Source organism: Apodemus sylvaticus, chromosome 18 (genome assembly GCF_947179515.1).
Source record: "Apodemus sylvaticus chromosome 18, mApoSyl1.1, whole genome shotgun sequence".
Classification (NCBI taxonomy): Eukaryota; Metazoa; Chordata; class Mammalia; order Rodentia; family Muridae; genus Apodemus; species Apodemus sylvaticus.
The window spans coordinates 10,304,699-10,330,695 of NC_067489.1; the positions used below are offsets into that span (position 1 = coordinate 10,304,699).

At 46.6% G+C, this 25,997-nt stretch overlaps 1 protein-coding gene across 1 annotated transcript in view; it reads left to right on the forward strand.

Moving 5' to 3' along the window:
• Nucleotides 1-10,413: 10,413 nt before the first annotated feature.
• The window catches only part of Dlgap2 (DLG associated protein 2), a 139,508-nt gene continuing 123,924 nt past the window's right edge, over nucleotides 10,414-25,997 (forward strand). The window contains exons 1-2 of the mRNA XM_052162854.1: nucleotides 10,414-10,446; nucleotides 13,622-13,682. Coding sequence (XP_052018814.1) covers nucleotides 10,414-10,446; nucleotides 13,622-13,682 — 94 coding nt within the window. The remainder of the gene's footprint in view (nucleotides 10,447-13,621; nucleotides 13,683-25,997) is intronic.

The following is a 25,997-nucleotide window of genomic DNA, read 5'->3' on the forward strand; positions in this document are numbered from 1 at the left end:
GAGATGTGCGTGACTTGAACAGTGTCTGCTTCCCCTGAAGGCTAAGCCACTGGAAAGAAGCTTGGAGCAAAGAGATCTCAGGGTTTGGGCTTGGGAATCCTTGAAAAAAAAATGGGTCTCCTTGTGCTGGCCTACAGGTGTGTGTGACATGGAAAATTCAGCACTCTCTGGGAAGGGATCCTAGGCTGATGGGGATGGCAGATATGAAAGGAAGAACACAGCAGTGGTTCTGAAACTGACTGAGATAGCAGTCAGAACTGGTTAAGAAGAAGGAAAAATAATCTAGGGTGCTATGCCAAGTATCCAGGGCACCAGAAACATGTGAATGACAATGACCTAGCTCAATTACAGTGATGATGACTTACCAATGGCACTATCTCTATTGCTGTGGAGAGACACCATGACCATCGCAACTCCTATAAAGGAAAACATTTAATTGGGGCTGGCTTACAGTTTCAGAGGTTGAGTCCATTGTCATCATGACAGCATGCAGGCAGACATGGTACTGGAGAAGGAGCTGAGAGTTCTAAATCTTGATCCACAGTCAGCAGAAGGATACTGTGTACCACACTGGGCTTAACTTTCACATATGAGACCACAAAGCCTTCCCTCACAGTGACACACTTCCTTCAACAAGGCCACACCCCCTAATGGTGCTATTCCCTATGGGCCAAACATTCAAATACATGAGTTTTGGGAGACATTTCTATCTAAACCACCATATTCTCTTTGCAGTATTACCCCTGTGTGAGTGCCCTATACCAACAGAACAGCCTTTGTGAGTTCCAGAACTCAACCCTTCTAATTTCAAAACAGAAGCTTGGCTCAAGCTTATTCCAATACAAACATTATACGTGGGCTCTACAGAGCCTCCTCATGGAAGACACTTCATAAGGAAAAGGAACCTTGGAAGCCTAGGGGATGGCACTGCCAGGTGGCCATCAGGTTCTTCTGTGGAGCCATAATCCAGAGTCATGATCAAGATCTATTGATCAAGATACAGAAAAACTTACAGAACCCAGGGGAGGTGCCCTACCTAGAATTACCAGGGTGAGACTGGTTGAGATGTTTGCTGTGGGCTAGACCAGGACTTTTGGCCAAAATGGCTAGATCACCCAACACCCATGCTTAGTAATGGTAATGGAAGGTCTATGAACAATTCAGCCAACGCAGACGTCCTATAACATTCATGGAGATGGCATCTTCCAGTCTTCCTGTGGCTTCTGCATGCTCGTCTCCCTGAGTCCCGGTTGTTTCCACATGTTCCCTGGAGGGAATCAGATCTGTTCTCTTGTCAGCATTCTGGACACTCCTCTCAGCCTCACTGCTCTCTCAACTGCCCACTGGAACGTTGGCCGCCATGGCCGCTGCAGCAGATGCAATCTGACATGTTCATGAGGTCGGATACACTGAGGGTGGAAATCAGACATTAATGCCAAGCATCTTCAAGGCCCAGAAATGAGCTTGGAACTGAAGGCACTTCCAATGCGCTGCCCTGCCATCTTGCTGTGAAATTATTTCTGCATTCTTTCGTCTCATCTTACCAGATAATTATAAGCTTTTAGTATAATTTAGATGAGGTTGATTAGCCAGGCCTTCTCTTTGCTATAAACTAAGTTAATGAATTGCAGATTTATATATATAGTTTTTCCACCTTAGAGGCAGGGCAGGGACTTACCATTATTGAAATGCAGAAGATGTTTTTGAAGAACAGTCATCCATATTCAGCGTTCCTGGAAAACCGCTGGAAAGATGTAGCTGTGAATGTCATGTAGGAACAAAAAAGCAGAGATGGTGCACGGCTGTGCACTTTATTCAACAATGTAGTCTCATGCCGGGGATGGGTCGCAAAATACTGAGATGTCTGTAATCTCGTGTCTGGATGTGAAGATGGTGCCGCGTGGCATCCACACATGCTCCATGTCAGATCAGGTAAGCTGGAGCACACACACCTGAGAGATGACAGTGATCCGAGACATGGAGCTGCTTCGTGGGTGGAGGGCAGTCCAGAGTCCTCTGAGGACTCAGGCACCTCAGGAAGCCAATCGGGGAGCAAGCAGTGTGCATCTCCCTCATCTGCAGGCTGCATGCATGCACATCCTCCTCCCCGGCTTCCCAAAGCAAAGGCCAGTCTGTCTTTTGAGCTTTCAAGTTGAAAGGGACTTCCCAAGTCATCTGCACTTGCATACATTGTTTGGAGTCCCGTCTGTTAAATGCCAGTTGCCCTGCCGAGGTCCATGGTGTGTTACTCTCAGTCCAAAACCTCTGACAGGAGTAATACTCTTCAGCTTTCCAGATAAGGGACAACTGAAGTGGCAGACACTTGAAACCTGTCTCAGCCTGCATTTGAGCACTTCCGGCTGGCCAGTGCAGCAGATGGGAACCGTGCCTGTCATGGGAACACTCCAGTAAGACACAGCAGCAGGGGGGCCAGGGGATCTCTGGGGAAAGTGCAAGGCCACAGCTCCTGAAGAGGCAGGATATCTGTTACTTAACCCTGTCACCCATGCTGGTTACAAAATGGGTTGCTTTCAGATAGTTCCAGAAGGCAGCTCCGTCGAAGAGGACAGAGTCAAGGAAAAAGCTTCCTGCTCTACACATTTCAGACAGCAGCACTGGGCCCCGCATTCCTTTGAGAGCAGTTCAGGTGGGGGCACGCCGTGACCTCTGACTCATAGGGGGCAGAGATGGCGACCAAGCTGAGTTTCTCTCGCAGCTCTGAACATTTTGAGAGGCTCATGCCAAGTGCTTTGAAACTGCCAGGGCATTTCACTGGCAAAACCATGAATTGCAGAAAGAACAGAGACTGCCAAAGAAGCCGACCATGTGGACACCGCTGTTTGTGGGTGCGCATGCCTGGACTGCCAAGTTCTGAGGTGCAGCTGGGCTCTGCCTCCATGTGGTCCCTTCTGTACCCTGCCTTGATGTAGCCTTCTAAGCATAAACAAGGAGGAGGCTGAAACAAATGGGGTCCATCAAGCCACCCTGGCACAGTACAATCATTTGGGGGTGGGAGGAGGGGTTGCATTTAGGTCAAGAACCATACAATTTGTTCAACCAAATCGATCCAGAAACCAAGGATTTAAAAAATGAATTGCAATATTGTCGCCGCTGTAAAGCCTCCTATTTATTTGGTTTCCTGCGCTAAACCCGGTGTGTGATGTATTTAGAGAAAGAAGAATGATGGCCTGGGTGTGATTTGTCAATGAGTAATGGGTAACCAGTTTCGTCTGTCAGTTTTTAACAAATGTTATTCGTTTTATTAATATCCAAAGTGAAATAGGTGAATAATGGAGGGGCTTGGGGATATAGATCAAAATTCAGGTTTTCAGCCCAGTCGTACTGAAAGTGGCCACTTACAAGGATTCAGGGCACGGAACAACCACAAATCATCTTTCTGAAGTTGGTTTCTTTTAGAAAATGAGAGTGAACCAGCAATACTTTAGCTGGGAGATATTTTAATCTAGAGATTTAATATAATGAATTCCATATGTAATCAAGTGAGTTTCTTCAATTCTATGTGGCTACTGAACATGGGTTTTAACTAGTGTTGCTGAAGAGGAGAGAATCTATTTAAACCTGTGCTCACCAAGTGATGTCACCCTGTATGCTGTGTGATATGAAGGTTTGTAACAGCAAAGTCACCTGTGCGCATGCTGTCATGCAAGATCAGAATCATCAAAACAACATCCTTCTCATAGACCACTGAGTGCCTGCCCACACACACACCACAGTCCAGTTCATATATGTGTAGTGGATACCCAAGAGTTAAACGCTGTGAACCAACTGTCTGTGGAGACAGCTGGACACATGCTACAGCCTCATCAGATCAGGACTACTCCCCTCTCCATTTCTAGGATGCACTAGATTTCATGAAATAAGAAACGTGAGACTATTAGTGTTTCCATTACATTGATATCTTTAAATTGGGCTTTCAGGGACACAGAGAGATGGTTGAGCAGTTAAAAGCACTTTGCTGCTCCTGTAGAAGCCTGGGCTCAGTTCCCAGCACCACCAACATCAGGCAGCCCACCAATGCCAGTAATTCTAGCTCCAAGGGGCCCAATGCTTCTATGGGGACCCACAGATATATGGTCACATGCACACACATACACACATATACACAGATACACACACATGCATGCACAAAGATAAGAGTTATAGATGTATATACTTATATAGACATATTTAATTTTTAAATGGAATTTGGATGCTAAGAGTCTTTATGTGAGGTCAGGGGACTCAATTCCAACAATGGTTTTATGCCATGCCCCTGATATTTTCAGGCTTTCCTTCAACAAACCCACCCATAGGAAATGTTAGAGGAAGCACCAGATGAGGGACATGAAGAATCTGCTCTGTTGGGGGTCTGCACACTACTACTTTCCACCACAGCTCACAGCGCATGTACCCTTACCTCACTGAACACAGAGACAGGTTTGGCCTCATGTAGCACAGGATCAGCTCCAACTTACACGTATGAGGGTCTGGTTTGACCTCTTTGTCCACGAGTGTCGATGAGTTTGGCATATCAGAGCCAGGATGCCCATTCTTGGGAGAAGAATGATTCAACGGATAAGAGGACATGACTCCAGGCACCTGAGCACCCTGGTGTGATAGAGAGCTGACGGCCATGCCCAGCCATTCTGATTACAGCACATGTGACGCCTGGGGCAATTGCACTAGTGCAGGCACCGAGATGGGCAGCTCACCCCTGTGTGCAGCAGAGGGAGGAGTGTGGAGGAACTTGGAGCCCAGGTTCCTCTCCCCATACATCTGCAAAGCTGTCTGTCACAGGACCTTGGGTTAATTATACAGGACCTCTCATTTGCAATTATTTTATTTTAATATTCAGACGTGAACTCTTTTCTCTGAGCTTATATAGCCATAATCAGCAGCTAGGACATGAGGGTGACAGGTCAACTCTTGTACCAGGACAGCTAGAACGAGAAGAAATCACGGGAGGTCCTGGATTTAGGGAGGGTAAGCAAGTTTGTAAGCCCACCACTACCATGGCCTGTGTTCCTCTACACACCCTTGGGAAGATACAAGGTAGAACCTTCCAGGCAGGGGCAGGCACCCAGGTGCAGTAACCTCTGCTACTGAGCCCCTGCTCATAGAGCCGTAGAACCCTCGTCTCTTGCAGCGTCCTGTGTCCCTCTCATATTACCTTGGCAGCGAGCATTTGGAAGGCATCTTTTCTGAGATGCGTGCATATACATCACACAGTATAGGCAAATTGGAAGATGAACAGGACGTCATTGTCCCAGAGCAGAAGCCTGAGCTTGTTCCCAATAATCACTGGGATCTTGATGTAGTGTTAACACTTTGTCAGCACCAGGAGCCTGGTGGATGAATGAATGAGCTCGTCTCTGTGAGCGTCCTGGTCAGCCTTAATTCTGCTACTGTCTTCCTGAGGGAAGATGGCAGTAACATTGATCTTTATTAGAGGAGAAGGACCCTGCACATCCTCATCTCTGGCCATGTCCACTCCAGACCATCAAATCCCAGTAACAAAGAGTTCAAGTATTTTCACAGTGTCCTCTATACTTATAAAATGGTATATAGGCTTGTTGAAGGCATTGCAGAGAGTTATGAGGGAAAGGAAAATGTGGCCATAATTCCTCCAATCAGAGAGAATCACTGTAAGTGTCAGGAAGTGCCTCTGGTCCTCTTTTCACAGTGAGGCCAGGCCATAAAGAACAGTTTCTGTGCAGCCAGCCCTGCTAACGTGCTGGGAGTTTCTCCATCACCTGGGGCTCCTTAGCACTCTCCACTAGAATCATGCTGCCACTGAGGTAGCTATTCTGCTTTAATGGGACCTTTGAAAATCAAGACCTGCCATGTGTTTATAAAAAGAAGGAAGAGGATGAGGAGGAAGAAGAGGAGAGGGAGAGAAAAGAATAAAACAAAACAAAACAAAAAAGAAACATCATGGAGCTGGAGAGATGTCTTAGAGGCTAAGAGCACTGACTGCTCCTCCAGAGGTCCTGAGTTCAATTCCCAGCAACCACATGGTGGCTCACGACCATCTGTAATGGGGTCCAGTATCCACTTCTGGTGTGTGTGAAGACAGCTACAGCATCTCTATACATACACACAAAGAAAAAAAGAAGCATCTCAAGTTACCCCAAAGTCTTGCACAAAATCCAGAGAGAGACACAACTTGTGTAGAGGAGCGGATGTCATTCATGTCTGCTGAAGAAGAAGAGGCAACACTAGAGGCCAGGCATCCTCAAGGAGGAAATGAAAACAGTATTTCAATGGCAATGTAGAAAGCTCATCTGGTAGGTCCCTGAATAGCATGCATGAGTTCCTGGGCTCAGTTCTCAGCATTATATTAACCAGGTTATGGTGAAATTATCTTTAGCTACATAGTGAGTTTGAGGGGTGCCTGGGCTACATGAGATCTAGGAAGGAAGGGAGGGAGGGAGGGAGGGAGGGAAGGAGGGAAAGAGGGGGGGAAGAAGAGAGGGAGGGGAGGGGAGCAAAGAGAAGGGAAGGAAAGGAAAGGAAGAAAGAACTTCATAGTATTTCAAATGAAGAATTTAAAAATCCAAGCATCTTCAAATGTTAACATTACTGGTTTTCATGTGAAAAGCTTGACATGTTCCTTTTATAATGCACGTCACAGATTGGAGAGATGGCTCAATTGGTAAAGGTTAAGGCACACAACCCGAACTTCAAGAAATCATGTTATGCAATAAATAAAATGAGTGTGTGATTGCCTTCCTGCATGAGGCCAGTATTATAGAGAAGATCTGGACAGGACTAGAGAGCTCAGGGCCTCTGTCCAGCTCCAGGCGGCTGCCACCACAGCCTCAGAGGACTAGAGAAGGTGAAGCCTTCCTAGATGGATAGTCACACAATTCGGAACACATCTCAGGTTTACCTCTGTGACCGTTAACAGAACTTCCCAGGCCTTCCTCTGTGCGAGTAGTCATAGCCAGGTAAGATCCAGGCAGTGATGGTAATGGCTCCCTGTTACACTTGAATTTCAGAAAACAACTGATGCATGAGACGTTTATACTAACTCTGAAGCTCATTCCTACTCCTCTGAAATGTGATGCATGCAAGGTCTGGTACATTGTCCAGTAGCCTTCCTAGGACCTTATGCTCTCTAGAGTTATGTCACCTTGACACAATGTAGAGTTGTTTTGGAAGAGGGAACCTCAGCTGAGACAAATGCTCCCTTCAGATTGGCCTTCGGGAAGACCTGTGGTGCATCTTCTTGATGAATGGTTGATATGAGGGAGCCTAGGGCACTGTGTGCAATGCCACCTAAGAAAGCAAGCTGAGCAAGCCACGAGGAGCAAGTCAGGAAGTCGTGTGGCTTCTGTTTCAGTTCCTGCCTATATTTTCCTTCCCTGCTTGACTTTCTGCCCTGACATCCCTTTATAATTGACTGTGATCAAGACGTAGAAACTTGAATAAACCCTTTCCTCCGAAAGTGGTTCTTGATCCTGATGTTTTATCACAGAAATAGAAACACTAACAAAGATAGACCCGGGAATACGAAGGATGTTAGATCCGCTCCCAACTCAAACAAGGAGGAAGTTCAGTTTCAGTACCCCTCGCTCTGGTCTCCAGGATCACCATTCAGAGCAACAGTGACTCCATTTGAACAGCCACACTGCCTAAGTTTGTGACATGACCTTTTGCTTGAGCTGTGAGTTTGTATTCTCTGCACGCATGATAGGCACATCTGCGAAGCATCTTTGATGTAAAACCCTGTTAAACACTGAGGTGTGGTGCAGAGGACTTAACACTTGATGTATTTAGAGCTTGAATTTAAAACATGTTATGTAAAATGTAATTAATGTCACTTTTCAAGTGAATAGTGTTCAAGTTTAACTGAAGACACATAATCTCCTCTTCAAGCCTTCAGACATTTAAATAACAAAGTCTGCCTTTCCAACTCCAGTACCTTTGTACCTTTTCATACCCCCCCCTCTCTCTCTCTCTCTCCCTCCCTCCCTCCCTCCCTCCCTCCCTCTCTTCCCCTCCTTCCCTCCCTCCCCCCCCTCTCATCCAGAGAAATCAAATTAAATGTGTGTTGCTTTTAGTCAGAGCTTTTTCATAACCCTGTTTGAAGGGTGCAGTCAGGTCATGGCTACCTGAACGGGACCCACCCTCAGCGCTTGGAAAAAAAGAGCCAAGGCCACCCTAACACTTGTGGTCAGAATGCTAACATTCAGCTGTCAGTGGTGGATGCCACCTGCTGAGAGAGAGAGAGAGAGAGAGAGAGAGAGAGAGAGAGAGAGAGAGAGAGAGAGAGTCTCTCCCTGTCATCTTCAGCTGAGTGGAGTGGCCTCATCAGGGCCTTTGAGTTTTCCTCTTAGCCTGATTCAAGTGACATTGAACTATGGGTAAAGAGTCTGCAGACTTCAGGGCAGCTTCTGCTGAGGCTCAATCTTCAGTCCAAAAGAGAATGATGAGCCCTCTGTGTTGTCAGAAAATTTAAAATGAAAGGCCCTGGTTGTTGTGGAAGTTGCGGCTGGCTGGCTGGCGGGCTGGCTGGCGGCAGGCTGGCGGTGCAGCTGCAGCTTTGGTAGAAGAGGAAGGCGGCATTAGGACTCATCAGCGGCATTGTACTAGCCAAGCAGAAATGAAGCCTTCGTTTAAGCGGCCTCCAAATGCTATCATTAGCAAATGGGCCAAAATGTAGACTTGGGCGTGCTGTCTTCAGAGGAAACTTTTTAGAGAACACGGCGAATCTACAAAGTAAAGTCTATGGGACAAGGGCACGAGTCAGCAAACTGAGCTTGGGGGGGGGGGGGCATCCATGAGAGCTCTGTAAATGTCTATGGCCCGTGTGGCACACCGAGGGCATGATACCGGCTGGCAGGGGCTTAAGGGTCCCAAGGGTCCCATCTCCAGGACCACACAAAGCACCCGGCCAAGAGCTCCTTGAACACAAACAAGGCTATAATTCTCCAGCCTGTGAAGTCAGTGTGTCTTGCAAAGGACCTCCTACACATAGCACAGAGATCCAAAATGAAAAATTATGGGTGTGGCAACCAAGAGAGTGACATGGGAATGACTCAACGGGGCATGTCACACACATTCGTTTGCATGGTGCCCAGGTAGAATTCTGACCTCAACCTGACCCTCCTCTCCCATCTCTACCCCGTAAGGAAATAGAAGATACGGTTCCTCAGAAAAAAACAGAACAGAGTCCTTGCCAACCAGAGAGTGTGCCAGTTTGGGGGGCGTGGTAGGCTGTGCCAGTCAGGAAGGCATCAAGATGCTTAGTAAGCCTAGTGGAGCTATAGGAGAACTATGGGGCTCAGAAGCATCACTGCAGCCGCAAAGGTGCATCTCCTGCCACCTTAGAGGCCTGAAGAGGCTGAAACATGAAGGAGTGGACAGCTTACCGAACCATCCATCCCCAGGGAAGGCAGGGAGAAACAACTGAGTTCTGTAAACATCCAATCCAACCTTGAGTGATGAGGGTCAGGTTTTGATACTTTGATCTAGAAGCAGAAGTTCTACATTTTAGTACCAGTGTGAAAGAAGACGGGCATTGGGCCAAAGTGTGTTATGCAGCTGTGAAATGAAATGCCTACCCTCTAGAAACAAGAGAAGCCAGGAACCTTCATCTGCCTCTGCGCTATCCCTTGGTAGACATACCCTCCCCTATAGTTTTCTCTTCCCACTACCTGCATTGACTGATCACCATTACCTGAGCTGACTCTGCCCTCTACCTGGGTGTTATAACCCCTCCTCCTTAAATTGACTCTACCCTCTGCTGTCCACAGAGAAGGTAAGGTAATACCTTCACTGTTCTCCCACACACACCCAGACACAGGAGCCAAGCCATTCATAGAGAATACCAGCACCATCCTCCCAGAGACATCTGGACACAGTAGCCACGCTGTCTACATAGACAAAATGCTACCCACACCACCCTCCCACAGATGCCTGGACACCACAGCTGTATTGTGTACTACCTTCCTGAGAATATGACCCTTTCTTAAAAGTGATCTCCTGGCCCAACTGTCACCTATCCACTCCCAATCATCCCCCTTGTGTCTTCTGCCATTTTGTCAGAAGATTTATAATTTCTCGCCTTGGTCCTCAGAGTCACCATAGAATCTCCAGACACTGTCACACTGGTGTTAATGACAGCACTATGGGACTTCTGCTGATGATGCAGAGGTCTGGAAGCAGGGGTAGCCATGACTGTGTGCACCATGCTTTACCTCCCTGGTTTATATCTTCTTCTGTGGAGGCTTCAGTGATGCAACTATGTGGCTCCAGTGGTTGGAGGACCCTGCTCCATCCAACATGTGCCATCTTTGTCCACCTTGAGGAGAGTGTGCGGCTGGTGTTGTGAACAGCTCATCTCGCAAGAAGTGAAAGCAAGCACGATGCCCTCCTGCTGTGCCACACGAAACCTGCATCCTGAACATGTCAGAGCTATGTGGGAAGCCTGAGGACTCCGTGGAGCAGGAGAGCCTTTACCTGTAACTTGCAGGCAGCTTCAGAGAATTGAAAATCACTTCTGTACTTTGTATTCAAAGGAAGGAGTAAACACGAGTGTTCATGGAACCTATGCCTCCAGTCCAGGGCGGTACAACCTCTCTCTTGCTCCGTGAAGACCCTGTCCATGGTTCCTCCCCACTGCTGCATCTCTTCTGAGCACCTTTCACAGAGTTAGAGGGTTGAACCTCACAAGAGGGGCTGTGACACATAGTTTTAGAAAGGTGTTTTCCCACACAGAAAAGACCCAAAAGGTCTCTGGTCACGCTCTTCCAAGCACATCGAGCATTTAGTTCCAGTGTGAAAGAGAAGTAAGTCATAAAGTAACGTGAGCCAGAAGCCGTTCTGAGGGAGCCCTGTGAACGGAGAAAACTCAGAGAGCCAGGACAGTGAGAGTCTCCGACCAGACTGGTGCTCATTAGAGCATTCACGGGGATACATGGGTAGCTTTCAGAACTTTCCACTGAGAGCACTTTCCTAGTTTTGCTGGGGAAGTGATGGAAATTGAGCATGGTGTCAGATACAGGCACTGTTAATTTTATAGCTCTGATTAATCTCACACATAATGTCCCAGCTCTCCCTGTCCAAGATCTATTGGCCTTGAACATGGGGAGATGAAGAGGCTGGGTCAAGGAGGCGCGCAATCACCCAGATTCAGATACCTGAGAGCCCGGCTAATGGCTCCATTGTTCTTCTGCCCCAGCCGCAGCCTGTGTCTCAGATGGTGCAGCTTACCTTTTGTGTTAAAGCTGAAGCGAAGCAGTTTTCTCTAATGAGTATAGACAGAGAGAGAGAGAGAGAGAGAGAGAGAGAGAGAGAGAGAGAGAGAGAAACAGAAAGAGATAGGGAGGGAGGGACAGAGAAAGAAGAGAGACAGAGAGGAATGGAGAGAAAGGCAGAGAGAGATACCTGCTGATCATCAGTACCCTCGTGTCTTTAAGGCTGTAAAGAGGCAGATATGGGATCCCTACTATCATTAGAATGGTTATCTAATTAGCAGTCCTTTGGGTCCTCTGTGTCTCCATCAGTCCTCCCACCCCTTACCCATTTATTGGTGTCCACTACACAGATACTGGAACTGTAGACAAGGACACCCATGTCAGCTGTAGCCTTCAGTCCAAGCAGGACTTGGAGTAGGAATATGGCAGAAATCTTGGCCTGAAAATCTAAAGCCTAATTGGGCAAAGCAGGGCCATAGTGTATCTACAGCAAGGCAACCTTTGTCAGCCCTGAGGTAGCAAACACAAAGGTTTCTATATGCTTACCTGGTTTTACACCTGGGCCTTAGTTGACCCACATACCAAGACTTCCTGTTAACATAATGTGAACAACAAGGGTCAAGGTAAATTATACAGACAGTTATTCCTGTGCCTAGAACTCAGGGCTGACCATAAACTCCACTACCTACCATCCATTTTCTTCTGTCAGCGCTGTAAGCAGTTCATCAACAACCCACCTTGCTGTGCTTTCTGCACTGCTTGTTTTCTCGATGTCATTGCTAGCTAAGTCTCCAACAATGTAATGTGAGCTCCCATTCAGAACCTTTCTGTTAAATCTCTTTGCACGCACAGTGTGTGTAGGAGGAGGGAAAGTTTGAGAACTGACTCCCAGTCTGTTGCAGAGTTCTTTCTGTCTTTGGGATAACACTGGGCACTATACTTGGTTAGGACTGGCTATGGTACTGGGTCTTAGTATGGACTAAGAACTCACCATATCCCTAAGAGGCATGCCTATCTGCTAATAGGAAAACATGATAAAGTATGTAGAAAGTTTACATAGTTAGGTACTACCAAGCTGCAATAAACTATCTCAATGAAGTACTGAACCTGAGTCCAGTGGGTAGTTTCTCTGTGTCAGGAGAGCCCATGACATGAGATTTGACTTCATCTGTATTCAAGGAGGCTCTAGCTTGGCCCTCAGCATCTTCCATGACAAACCTGCCTCTTTCTTCTCCTAAGTTCCTATGGAGCAAGAGCCGGCGGTGTGCTGCCTCAGGGGTCGTGGAGGTGGAGTGTGTAGATCCAGTCATGATACACTTGTATGGATCTTGTTCATACTACGACATGATTAGGGATGCTCACTGCCAGAGGAGATGTAGACACAATCTCAGAGCCTCTCCACTACCTTGGAATCCCACAAGTGTACAATTATGAAGTCTACAATTACAGTTGTATTTATAGATGTATGTCAGAATGGTGACATAGTATATAGATACCTCTGCCTATACGCAATGCCATAATTTTGATGTGCACACCCACATGTATAGACACAATTATATATGTGTGATGTGGCGCATGTCACTCTGAGTTGCATCTCCATGTTCAGCTGAACATTGTACATTGCAGACTACAGATCAGTGCAGGGCAGTCCATTCCAGGCACTGAACTCAGCATGTGTGAATGCATGGCAACTTCTGAAACCAGACCCCAGGGGTGCTGTGCAGAAGTGGAGGGAGGGTCCAGATCCCCAGCCTAGGTCCTCAGGGGATAGTTGGATAAGAACACGTATCTATTCCTTTTCCCACTCAGTGTCTCCATACACACAGGAAAGAAGGTTGAAATGACACATCATGACCATGCTAAGACTGAAGTGTCTCTGCTGCACCAGCCAGAGAAAGCAACTAAAAGTAAACATGAGAACCTGGGCTGCCTCTCACAAAGGGAGAAATTGATGCCCATGAAAAACCAACCCAGAATGAATTTACAGGAAGCATTAAAGCAAACACTACAGTATGAACATGCAGGAGTGGGGTGTGGATACAGTTGCAATCACTGGAGTTGGGAGTTCTCTTTCAGGGTGACCCTTAGGACTTGACTGGTCCAGGGAAGCCAGGCCAATAATGGCCAGGACATCTCAGCAGCCTATGCTGATGCTAACGGGATCTAATACAACAGGGAAGCTAAGATGTGTTTGCAAAAGCTGTCTCTGGGGAGACCTCAAAGAGGCATGGAGGATTTGGGGGCTGTCACAGAATGTGATGGCTGCTCTGAGGTGGTCCATACAAGACACCAAGCTTTGAGCATTGCCATGGGAAGAAATAGAAAAGTGTCTCTGTGTCTGTAGAGTGTCTCAGTCATGAGCAATGACTTCGCTGGAACTATAGTAAGCTTGTCTTCTCTTGTGTCTTGCAGAGGAGGAAGGAGGAGACTTGGCCCAGCCGGGCCTCAGCTTCCCAGGTCCAGCAGAAGAGGACATAGGTAAGGTGAAGTGGCTGGCAGAGGGTGGGGGGTCTGGGATGCTAAGCATGCCCACAATGTGGTAGCAATGGGATGGGAGAAGCCATGCTGATGTTCTTGAAAACCAGTCAAAACTCATGAATCTCCTATGAGAAAATGGCTTCCTGGAGCTTCATGTTGATGGGTTAAAGACATAAGAATGCAGAAGCCAGCCGGGCGGTGGTGGCACACGCCTGTAATCCCAGCACTCTGGAAGGCAGAGGCAGGTGGATTTCTGAGTTCGAGGCCAGCCTGGTCTACAGAGTGAGTTCCAAGACAGCCAGGGCTATACAGAGAAACCCTGTCTCGAAAAAACCAAATCCAAAAAAAAAAAAAAGAAAGAAAGAAAGAATGCAGAAGCCATGTGCACATAACCCACCTCCACCTCCCCTAGGCTGGAAGGAAGCCAGCAGCTCCACTCTATACTAGACATGCTTGGTGCCTTGGGCCAGCACAGTGCAGGCTGAGGTAGATGCTGGTTCATCAGGAACTCTCCTGCTGGAGAGCAAGTGTCATGTCCACCTCCCCAAGTGCTCAGGTCAGTCTCACCTGGGACTATCATTGGATGCCACTCCTGACACAAAGGGCTGGTGCCACTTGGCTGGTTAGTTGGCAGGGAGTCATCCTTACACTCATAGGGACAACCACCACTGGCCTAGATGCAGTGAGCTGGGTAAAATCCAACATCAAACGTTAATCAGATAAGGAACCCCTGCGTGGCTCTGGGCTCTGTTCCACTTCACACTCTACTTGCAAACCTTTAGTGTCAGGTGTTCTCTGAAGGTGACACCAAGTCACAGACTGTTACAATATACAGAGAGCTCATGGGGCTAGCCCCAACTTGTTCCTTTTTGTTTGTTTGACAGTTTCGTACTGCAGCCCAGGCTGACCTCAAGGGCACAGCAGTCCTCCTACCCTAAGCTCCAGAGTGCTGGGATTTACAGACTGGAGCCACCACACCCAACCTAGGCAAATCTTTCAAAGGGGATTTCTCTTAGTTTTCTTCAGACCACCACACGTAAGGACTTTGTTGCTTGTCTGACTGGCATAAAGTAATACTGGATAGTCAAGGAGACCTCTTTGCATGAGAAAGCTCTGCCCCTTCCATGTTCTGAAACAGCTTGATTTTCGATTTAAACTTGCAGAGTGGGTGCCTAAGTCTGCAACAGCGTGGAGGCTCAAAGTGGCAAGGGTCTCCAGAGTCTGCAGGCAGAGTATCCGATACACACAGTTCTTCTCATTGAGACCAAAAGTGGCAATTGTGGCAGCAATTCCATTTTTCCCCCATGACAGACAAAACAGGTGGGAATTTCCCTCCAAGGGCCTGTTTCCCAGGCAGCAGGAGTTTGTGGCTTGGTGCATTGGCCTCCAGGGACAGGTGTGAATGCAGAACATCAAGAACTCCGGTCTTAGTCCAGGAACCTAGGTAGGATATGGATCTCAGGAAAGCCAGGAGCTGGTGCTTGGCTAGGCTGCAGAGGCCTAGCTTATCCCTGAGTCACAGAGTGATGTCAGCGGGGGTGGGGCTGTTGTCATACTGAGAGTGTCACATGGGTTGGCCTGCACTTCATGATGTCAGAGATGGAGCTGGATCAATCATTCTTCCCATTGTCTTTGTACTACTTAGGGTGTGGTACACTCACACCATGCAGCAACTGACACCCCTATGTGTCCACAGACCTTAACACTCATCCCAAACTGAAGCTGTGGCCCCGCCAACCGCCCCACCATCTGATTCTCTGTTTCTATGGATTTGCCTACACTGAGAACTTTAGTGGCTGGAATCTTACTGAGTTTGTCTTTCAGTGACTGAGTATGATGCCTCCAGGGTTATTCCACATTGTAACACGGTAGGATTTCGTATTTAGAGCTGAGTACTATCCCAGTGTCTGAACTATCCCATGCTCCTCTGCTCATCCACCAAGGGCCACATCTCTGTCTCAAAGGTTGGGCTGCTGGGCACAGGGCTATAGAAACACAGTTTGCCAGTGTCTCTTGCCCTCTGTTTCCAGCTCTTCAGTCATATGTGCACGGATGGTATGTATGGCTGTACCACATGGTAAGCCAAAGTCCACTGTTCTGGGACGCTACCCTGCTCTTCAGGGTCATCATAAGAATAAGCAGTCAGTTCTGGAAGCTTAGGGGAAAAGAGAAAGCTGTGGTGAGGTGATTACTGATTTCCAGGTGCTCCCCGGGTTCCTGGCACAAGTAGGTTCTCTGGAAGAGGAGGAGGAAGAGGAGAAGGAGGAGGAGGGGGAGGAGGAGGAGGAGGAGGAGGAGGAGGAGGAGGAGGAGGAAGAGGAATACATCCTTGGGGTGAGCCTCAGAAGCTCTGGCAGGCTCTAAGCAGAAGCAGACGCTCAGAGAGCCCCCTCTGAAGCACCGGAGCCTAACCACTCCCAGCTCCTCTGTCCCTATGGGTGGTGGTCGGGTTTGTCAGCTTGATGGAAATTAAAAGTTATTTGGGGGAAGATGAACCTCATTTGAGGAAATGCCTCCTTCCGATTGTCTGCGGGTGAGGCTGTAAGGTATCTCTTTGATAATGATTGATGTGGAGGAGGCTGTCTCACCACAAGCAGTCTTACCCCTGGACTGATGTCTTGGGTTGTGTAAAAGCACAGCCTGAACAAGCCTTCCTCATCAAGCTGGGTTGCCTTTGGTCATTATGTCCAATCACAACAATCACCTATCCTAAGAAACTTAACTAAGGCAGAAATTGGTACTACATTTGTGGGATATTGCTGTGACAGACATGGCCGTGTTTTAGGGAGGATTGTAGAAGGACATTGGTACTTTAGGCTAGAAAAGCGATTGAGTGTTCAGAGCTCGAGAGGTTATTGCAGAAACTTATAATGTGGAAATATAGTTAGTGGAGGCCTGGCTTATAAAATTTCCGAGAGAGGTGTGAGAGGCCCCTAAATACTCTGTTGAGGCTGTTAAATACTTTAGATTAAGCATCTGTGATTCTGCTCAGTTGGGGCTGAAGAATTGGCTGTCATTAACAAAAGTCCATAATCACTCAAGTGAAACCATTGGGTTTTTTGGGACAATTGATAGTGGTCAGCTGAGGCTATGGAATCAGCTGTAATTAAGAAAATAAGCATCAACAAGGTGAAATCTTCTGGTAGGTGTTTCCTCAGAGTCACAACATAAGAGCTATGGTCCAGAAGTAGCCAGGGATATACCACATGTTGGCAGCCCAATTCAGTAATGTGTGAGAGTTTCCCAGGCAATTCTGGTTTTGAAGGCACCAAGTGGTCATGGAGAGCAACTGAGGCTTGTCACTAGTGCTAAGAGATGCCTGGAGAAGGTGTAGCCTCGGATGCAGTAGAAGCTCCAGGATCTTGGAAAGGGTCTTGGAAGAAGTTGAGGCTTGCACCATGTGTCAGGATCAGACTCACTGAAGAGAGAGGTCAGGGCAGGCTGTAGCTAAAGGTGCAGACTGTAGCTAAAGGTGCAGACCAGTGCGAGTGCAGGACCCAGAATTTGGAGGTGCCAGCACCACGTGATGCCTTCCAAAGACAGCATCAGGTGTGGAATGGAGCCTGCTTGAGCCTAGGAGACAAGCCGCGTGTGCTGTGGGTTGCAGAGCAAGAGAAGTGGAGTTGCCCAGGCCCTTGGGAGCTCAGCGGATCCTGCGTGGATTCCATATGCCAAGCGCCGAGCTGTTTAATGGTGGATTTTGCCTTCGCTTTGATTTGTTCGCAACGCTGTGCTCATTCTCCCCTCTGGAGTAAGAACTGACTTAACTTGGTTTTGATTTTACAGGAGTCCACAGTTGAGAGACTTTGGATATTTTAGAGAGAGATTTTTTTAAGTGTTTGAATTTTTGGAGACTATTATTTTTTTAAAAGCTAGGATGTGTTTCATATTGTGATAGTGCTATAAAATGTTAGGGATAGATCAGAAAGCAAAGGTTGTGGTTTAGTAAGTGATATGTCTGTGTGTCAACTTGACAGTGGCTCACCTGTGCTGGCCAGGTGGTTTGTTTTGATGGTTTGTTTGTTTGCTTGAGACAATGCCTCCATCAGGTTGTCTGTAAGCAAGTCAGTAGTGCATTTTTTTATTAATGATTAATGGCAAATGATTGCTGTGAGCACTGTCGCCTATGGGCAGCTGGGCCTGAGTTGTATAGGAAAGTGGGCTAAGCCACCTGTGCGGAGAGCAAGCCAGTGAGTGAGCAGTGTTCCTCCATGGCTTCAGCTCCTACCTCCAGATCCCTGCTTTAAATTCTTGCTCAGACTTCTTCCACAAACCACTGCCTATGCAGGTTGCTTTTGGTCTTGGCGTTCTATCATAATGACAGAAACCTGCCTAAGACACCACAGCTGGGAACTCCTGAAGCTGGTGCCCTGCTGCCTTTGATGGGCAATGCCGGGGCTTGGTATATCTAGAGATCCCCTACTTGTCTTTATTGCTGCAGGAAAACCTGTGTTTGTTTTGCATTGCTTGTTAATTTCCTTGCTTTCATAAGTGAGCACTGAAAACTAGAAATTGTGTACATTATAGCATATGATGTGACTGTCAATATACACTTAAGACGAATAATGATTAAATCAAGACCATTAACCTATCACCTCACATACTTGCATGTTTTCTGTTGTGAGGAAATTAAGAGCTAATCTTGTATACAGTCCGTTGCTATAGTTACTGTCAAGGTGGTGAGTTGTCTTCCACCAGCATCTTCCTACTCTCTACACAGCCCCTGGTGGCCACATTCTGCCCTCAGCTCCCCAAGACTCCCCTTAAAGGTTCCACATCTGTGTGGAGTCAGGAGGTACTTGTTCTCTGCCTGGTTTAGTTATTTTACATGATCCTCTGGGCTGATCTATAAGGCCACTAATGGAAGGACTCCTGTCTTTGTCAAGGCTGAATAATAGTTCACTATGGATATGTATTATCTATTGATGTGTACTAGGTTATTTGTATTTCTTGGGATATTGTGAACAGTGTTGTATTTCCTTTGGAGGGATTCCCAGGAATGTTGTGCTGGGTCACCCATCACACATGATAATAATATGCACGGCCTGCCATGAGGTACTTTCAAGCAAGAATACTCTAATCAACTGAAAAAAAACAACCCTAATATTTTCTTGTGGGTTATGTTAGTAAATGGTAGTTTCTAGAGATCAGATATTGCACCCTTGTCTGAATAAGTGTCTCTTCCATTTGAGAGCATCTGACCTCTCTGATGCTCGTATATGACTTATAATCACGTGATGAGAGCCACAGGGTTCAGGAAGATATAGGTTTCTACAGCTTTTGCCTCCAGAATTGGTAACAGGGATTAATGGTGCTCACTCCCAGTGACCACAACGAAGGAAGAAACTTGTTCTCCCAGAAATAACCCATCTCTAGGGAAGATGCTCTGTGATGGTGAATCTGCCCTGGCAGCTTGAGTGGATCTGGGAGGCACATGTGTGTGAGTGTGACTGTGAGACTGTGCTGCCCCACACTCCAGTCTCCAAGACTGAATAAAAAGGAAGAAAAACAGAGAAGAAAAAGGCTTCTCCGTTTAATGAGACCTTACACAGCTTCATCTCAATGTGTCCTACTCAATGCAAGAGTGTCCCACAGTGATAAGGATACTTTCCTTTTCTAACAAGAACACCACCCTTCCAGACATCCGTATCAGTGTTCTTTTATAAGCAGGGATAGGTGTCTATGATGGGCAGCATTAACTGTCAAATTGACAAAATCTAGGATCACCTGAGAGTTGGCCTCTGGGATGTTATCTTGGGTTAATTGACTTGGGAAAATCTGTCCACTGTGGGTGGCACCATTCCCTAGATGGGATCCTGGACTGTGTGAATGGAGACAGCAAGTGAACCAGCAATGTACAAGCATCACTGTCTCTGTCCTGATCAGGGATGCCATGTGACCAGCTGCTCCAGTCACACTCCCTGCTACCTTGAATTCCTCACCATTATTGACTGTAACCTGACCTAAGAGCCAAAATACAGTATTCTTTCTTTGAGTTGTTATTGCCAGGTAACAAAGTAACAAAGATCATAGTAACAAAGACAGTAGTATTCACATAGCTTTATAACATTTTAAAATGTTCACACTTGTCCTTTCCCTCAGTTTCTAGAGTCAGTGAAAATAGTGGAGTGTCATGGAGTGCCGTCCTTCTGTAAGGAAGACGACCACCCTCTTTAGGGCCCCCATAGCCTCTGGCTCAGCAGCTGAGCACCCCCAGTTCTGTCTCACATAGCTCTGCCCCACTTCTTCATCCTCCATGTGGTTTTATTATATAGTTCCTGGTTCCTAGACCACCAATAGGATTGCAGAAGCCATCCAGAGACTGTGCCTCCTCCATATGTGATATGGGTCAAAATATTGTCAAATATCATGGGAAAGGACTGAGAAGCTAGCCTCTGGGAAGGTCCCATTGGGTAATTCAAGGGAACTTATTTTCATTACTTCATTTTAGTTTAATGTTTAAATTTTCAACTTTAAAAAACAAAACAAAAACAGTGGTTCTTGCTGTGTAGCCCAGGCTGGCCTCAAACTTACAGCAACAGACATGAACCATCATAGCCGGGTCATAATTACAACTTAAATTTTTGTTCCCATGCAAACAAATCAAAATAAAATTTAGTGCCAGGGATACTGAGTGCTTCTGGAGGTCAAGGGGGAGGGGCATTCATAGACTGGCACTCTGCTATCAAGTGTCTATTTCCAGCTGTGTCAAGCCTAGACCCTGGCCTGGGCAGTGCTTGGGACTCCCTTTGCCACTCAGGACCCTCTCTAGTACCTTCCCTCATGTCTAAGTTATGGAGTGGGCGTGACAATGTAAAAGATGAAGACTGGCAGCCCAGTGCAATAGAGGACGATGTGTGAGGAAATTTAGTGCATAGCCAAGGCTGGGAAAGAAAAAGTACTGGAACCTGGGCAGAAGCCAAGCTAGAGCTGAGGCCCCAGGAAGGTACAGGAAGGCAACAAAGGCAGTTGCAGGGATGGGTGGATTTCTGGAAGCCATGGTGTCTCTGGAAGCTCCTAAGCCTGTACAGACAGGTTATCGGGTCTGAGTGGGATGGTCTCCTGTGGGCAGAGGCTTAATTTAGGGATGGATATAAGAACTCTGCTTACACACCTGTAATCACAGTAGGTAAGTCATCTCAGGGTTCCTCCTGGGAGCACTAAGACTGAGTTCAGGACAGAACAACACTGGGTATGGCATGGCATGACACTGGCTGCTGGGTTGACCTTCGGAAGAGCTCGGGAGAGACCACGCAGGGCTGTGCTCCACGGGAGGCCATGTTATGACCAGGGCTGGAGCAGGTGGCTCATGTGCTCACCAGGCCTGGGAGACAGATGACAGAAGGGATAGGCCAAGAGGGAGAGATAAGTCAGGGCTCCTTGGAGCACCAGCCAGATGCTGCTCTCACCCTCAGAGTCCTGCAAAGTAGAGAAGGGAGAAAGCCCAACGCTTCTACTAGAAAGCTGCAAGTTCTTGTGCAGTGTGCTCAGTCCGCAAGGTACCAGGTTTTACAGAGCTCCAATTTGTGATTTATTTGTTTTATTATGCTTTAATAAAACGTGGAGAGTATTGTTTCTCTTTTCAGTTCCTAACAAGGTTTGGGGGTTCACATTTGCTCACCTAGCACATTGGTTATCATAAACTGCATATTCTCATTTCCAGGGAAACTGTCAGTAACCGACAAGACTCTAACACCAGACAGTGCATACCCTAGGGGCTCCCCTTCCCTCTGGGACTGGCAAGTTAGCCTGGTTGGCGTGTCAGGTGCTCTCTGCCTGACACTCACGTCTGCTTTCTCATGCGTCACTGGGACTCACTTGCGTGTTAATCTCAGAAGTGAACACCAGGTATAGCTACCCCTGTGTGTATTTCTGAATGCTGGCCATCCCACCTGAACAGTATAGGTAGGATAAGTGTGCTTCCTGCGCCCAGCTCTGTTACCACGGAAATCCATCCTCTCAAACGAAGCAAGAAATTAACACAGACTTCTGCAGCTTGTCCCTTGACCACCATGTTGCACACATAGACTAAATAAATAAATAGGAAAGCAAATAGACCTAAGGGCAAGCTATGGCTCACTGCCACTGTCTGTGCCAGCACTGTTGCACTGTGACTGGATGACGTCACTAGCAATAGCTGCACACAGAAATGCAGAAATAAAATGTAGAGCACAGTGCAGGGAAGATGGCTCCTGTCTTGTTTGTCCCAGAACACGATTTCAATGGCGACTGAGACCCTTTGCAAGCTGCAACATCTAAAAACCCAGTTCCAGAGCCACGTGCATTTTTCTATCTGGGATAATAGCCTCTGTGACTAGGGCTTTGCTTCATGTACAAAACATCAGCGGGCTACCGTGATAGGCGCGTTCAAAACTAAGCCCCGATCTGTGATCTGTGCAAGGTATTTGTTCTCTAGGTAGAAACAGATGGAATTGAGTGGGCCTTTCCAGAGAGTGAGGACCCGCTTAAGGATGTACAGCATGGTGTCCTGTGAGGAGAGAATGCCCTCCAGACCTAAGAAACTGTCTTTACAGGAAGAGGAAGTTAGGGCTCGAGGTCAAATCCTTGACTTCCAGGAAACTATAGTTTGTGAAAAGAAAAGCAGTAGATGCTCTGTTGTGGATTAGAGCCTGGGGGGTTACACAGGCTTTGATGTTTCTGTGCATCCCTGAAAGAGGTGGCAGCAGTGCTTCTGAGTACCCTGCATCATCCAGGGACCCCGGGGTCAGCATGTTCCATCCCAGGCAAGCCTGTAAGCATAACGAGTGAGTGTCTGCTACCCACAAGTCAGTATAAGACTGCAGTGTAAACATCTAGGGATCTGTTCATTGTCATTAGTGGGTGAGTGACTATTCCAGGACTGAGCCAAGAGAGACCAGGTGGGATCTTCCAGGACCCATTTTCCCTAGTGTCCAGCTTATATAAAACATGCACTCCATTTGTCACCTGGTATTGAGTCAGGTGTTATCTAATTTAATTAAAAAATGTGCATGGCAAAAAAAAAAAAAAACAATGTGCCTGCAATACATATGTTTTCACGCTAAATCAATGAGACATGCATCTGTGAGCTGACATCCTTGGCTTTGCTGTATAACTCTCTCAGTGTTGCCTCTGAAGCCATTAGTTGGCTCAGCTTAAAACCTGCCCCATGGTGGACGCACACGCACTTTCACTGTAATCGGGGGAAACCTTGGTAAGAAGCCAGTCTCCTTGGAAATGAGAACTTGCGGTTTATGATAACGAATATGCTCTGTGAACAAATGTGAACACCCAAACTCAGTTGGGAACTGAGAAGAGAAACACAGCTCTCCGAGTTTTATTAAAGTAAGACAAAAGACTGGAATAATTAACACAGGATGAAGACCAGTTAACCAGCCGTAGGTAGCACTGATGAGATATTTAACTCACCATCCTTTAGAAGGCCCTTGGGATCAGAGTAATCTGAGTCAGAGGTCAGGCAGAGGCCTGAGGTCCCCTCTGCCTGTCTTATCCCTGTCTCCCAGACAGTAGAGGAGACACCTGTCCCCGAGGTCACCTGTTCATGCCGCAGAGATCCTATGGGTCTCGCAAACTCGGTGACATCAGAGAGGAGGAATCTGAACTCAGTGCAAACACTTCAAACAAAAAAGGAAAAACTTTAAAATAACTCACAGATTTTATAACCCACCCTGACAACATGACTCAACCTGTTTCTTTTGCACAATTTCCAAAGAGGAGACTCTGCAGTTAAACAGTGAGTTCATCTTAGCAGAGTGCCTTCGGGTTTTATCGCTGGAAAGAGTCATCACGACCCAGGCAACTCTTTAATGTTAAGGAAAACATTTAATTAAGGCTGGCTTACAGTTTCAGAGGTTTGCTCCACTATCGCCATGGTGGGAAGCATGGCAGCATGCAGGCAGACGTGGTGCTGGAGGAACTGAGAGTTCTACATCTTGATCTGAAGGCAGCAGAAGGGAATTGCATTCCACCTGGGCATAGCTTGAGCATGTATAGTATGAGACCTCAAAACCCTGCCCCCACAGTGATAGCCTTACTCCAACAAGGTCACACCTCCCTAGAGTGCCACTCCCTATGGGCCAGCATTCAAACACATGAGTCTGTAAGTGACAAACTACACAGAGTAAGTTAGCTGGGTGCCGGCTGGTGGGGTGGGCATGCTTCAGCAGTGAACACAGGGTACCTCTGCACCATCTCCTGAAGCTTCCCCGATTGAAGCCTAGCAGAGAGCACAGAACCCCAGCCTCCAAACCCTTGAGTTGTTCTGTGAATCCTAAACACTCATAAATGAAGCCACAGTTTGCTGCAACCCGAACCCACAGGGAACGCCCTCAGTTGTTAAAAGCAAGTAGCATAGAAACTGGTCTAAGCCAAGAAATTGATTTACTAATAATTCTGAAATGCCTAAACTCAAATGCCTGGATACTTTTTGTGTGCGTGAAGAGATCTCATCAAGCTCTAGTACTTTCTGAAAATTAATTGGACCAGTGCTTGGCTATTTTTAACACTCTATGGTTAAAAACTCAAAATTTAGATTCCAAGTATGGGATCTCAGAGGGCCTGAACCTGGAGAACATGTACCTGAAATCCAAATACTGCAGTCTTGTACCTTCTGGGAGCATGTACCTTGGCATCTTGGTGACCCAGTGGTGGTGCATAAGTTGGTGAAGGGACACAGTCCGAGCCATGAGGAGATCACAAAAACAAGGTCTGTGTGTTTCAGCAACATCAGAGGGAGATGGGTGAAAACCCATGTCTACCCCCAACCCACCCCCCCACCACCCACCCCGGAGTCTCAGTGTTGACCGTTGGCCTTCTCTAATATGGAATAAGCTAGTCTCCAGAGGCAGATATTGGCTAGAAATAATTAGGTAAAATTTCTGAACCTAAAGATTAAAGCAACCAAAGCATAAAAATCTCATATAAAGGCAAACTCATCAGATCAACAAACAGATTGTTTTCCTCTTTAAAAATTTTAAAAGACAGGAGGGCATGGGCTGATTTTTTTTCAGGACCTAAAATATTTAGCTGCCAACCTAGATTACTATATCCAGTAAAGGTAGTTTTCAAATAAAAGGGAAAATAGAGATATTCTATAGTAAACAAAAGCTAAAGAAATCCATGACAACTATCCTAGCACTGCAGAAAATATTTAAAGAAACACTGCAAAGAAAACTGAAAATGGCAGGAGGCTGTAGAAAGGATAATGCTTCCTAGAGAAGGGGGGAGAGCAAACAGGCATTAGGCAACACATATTACAAAATGAGAGGACTGTGTGTGCGCACACACACAAAGCCAGAGGTTAACATCAGATATCTTCCTGTCTTCCTTTATCACCCTCAACCTTTTTGTGAGACAGGAATTCTCACTGAACCTGAAGCTCGTGGTCTCAGCTAGACTGACTGGCCCGCACCACCACCACCACCACCACCACCACCACCACCACCACTACCACCACTACCACCACCACCACCACCACCACCACCACCAGCATCACCACCACTACCACCACCACCACCACCATCACCACCTATGATCCACATGTCTCAGATCTTAAGGCCAGTGCTGGGGTAACAAATGTGTAACAGCATGCCTAGCTTTTAGATGAGGGTCCAGACTCAGATCCTCATGCTCACACACAGGTGACCCAGTGAGTCATCTTCACAGTCTGGCACATACCTTTATTAGTTAGTAACCCTGGACATTCATGATCTCAGTTTTCTGATGAAGGGATACAGACTAGCAGCCTGTGATATCAACAAGAACGCAGAGTAAAGAGCTGAAGCACTTCCAAACATAGCCCGTGAAGCCGTGATTAGTGCAATTTCAAAACTATGTAAAGACAGAAACAAAAAAAGGTAGTATCCTTGTAAATATAGATGCAACATTTTAATAAAATACCAGCAAACTTAATTCAAGAACGTTTTTCAAGGTTTTTAATATTTTTTACTTTTTAATCGAATATAGATCACTTTAAACATTATAGGTTGTGATCAAATTGGACTTGTTCCAGGAATGCAAGGGCAGTTCAACAAATGAACATCAGTAACACAGTATTAAGTGGAATCAAAAACAAAAATCACACAATAATCTCCTAGATTCCAAAAATGCCTTTGACAAAAATTAACGTCCCTTCAATGACAAACACCTTGAAATTTCAGAATAGAACAATGATAATTAAATATGTTAAAGGAGAATATTTAGTAAACCTGTAACATATCTTATATTGAATGGGGAAATTCGAAAGCGTTTCCTCTGAAAGCAGAAGTGAGGAATGTTTGTACATTGTCTTCACTCAAATGCAATATAGTGCTTGGA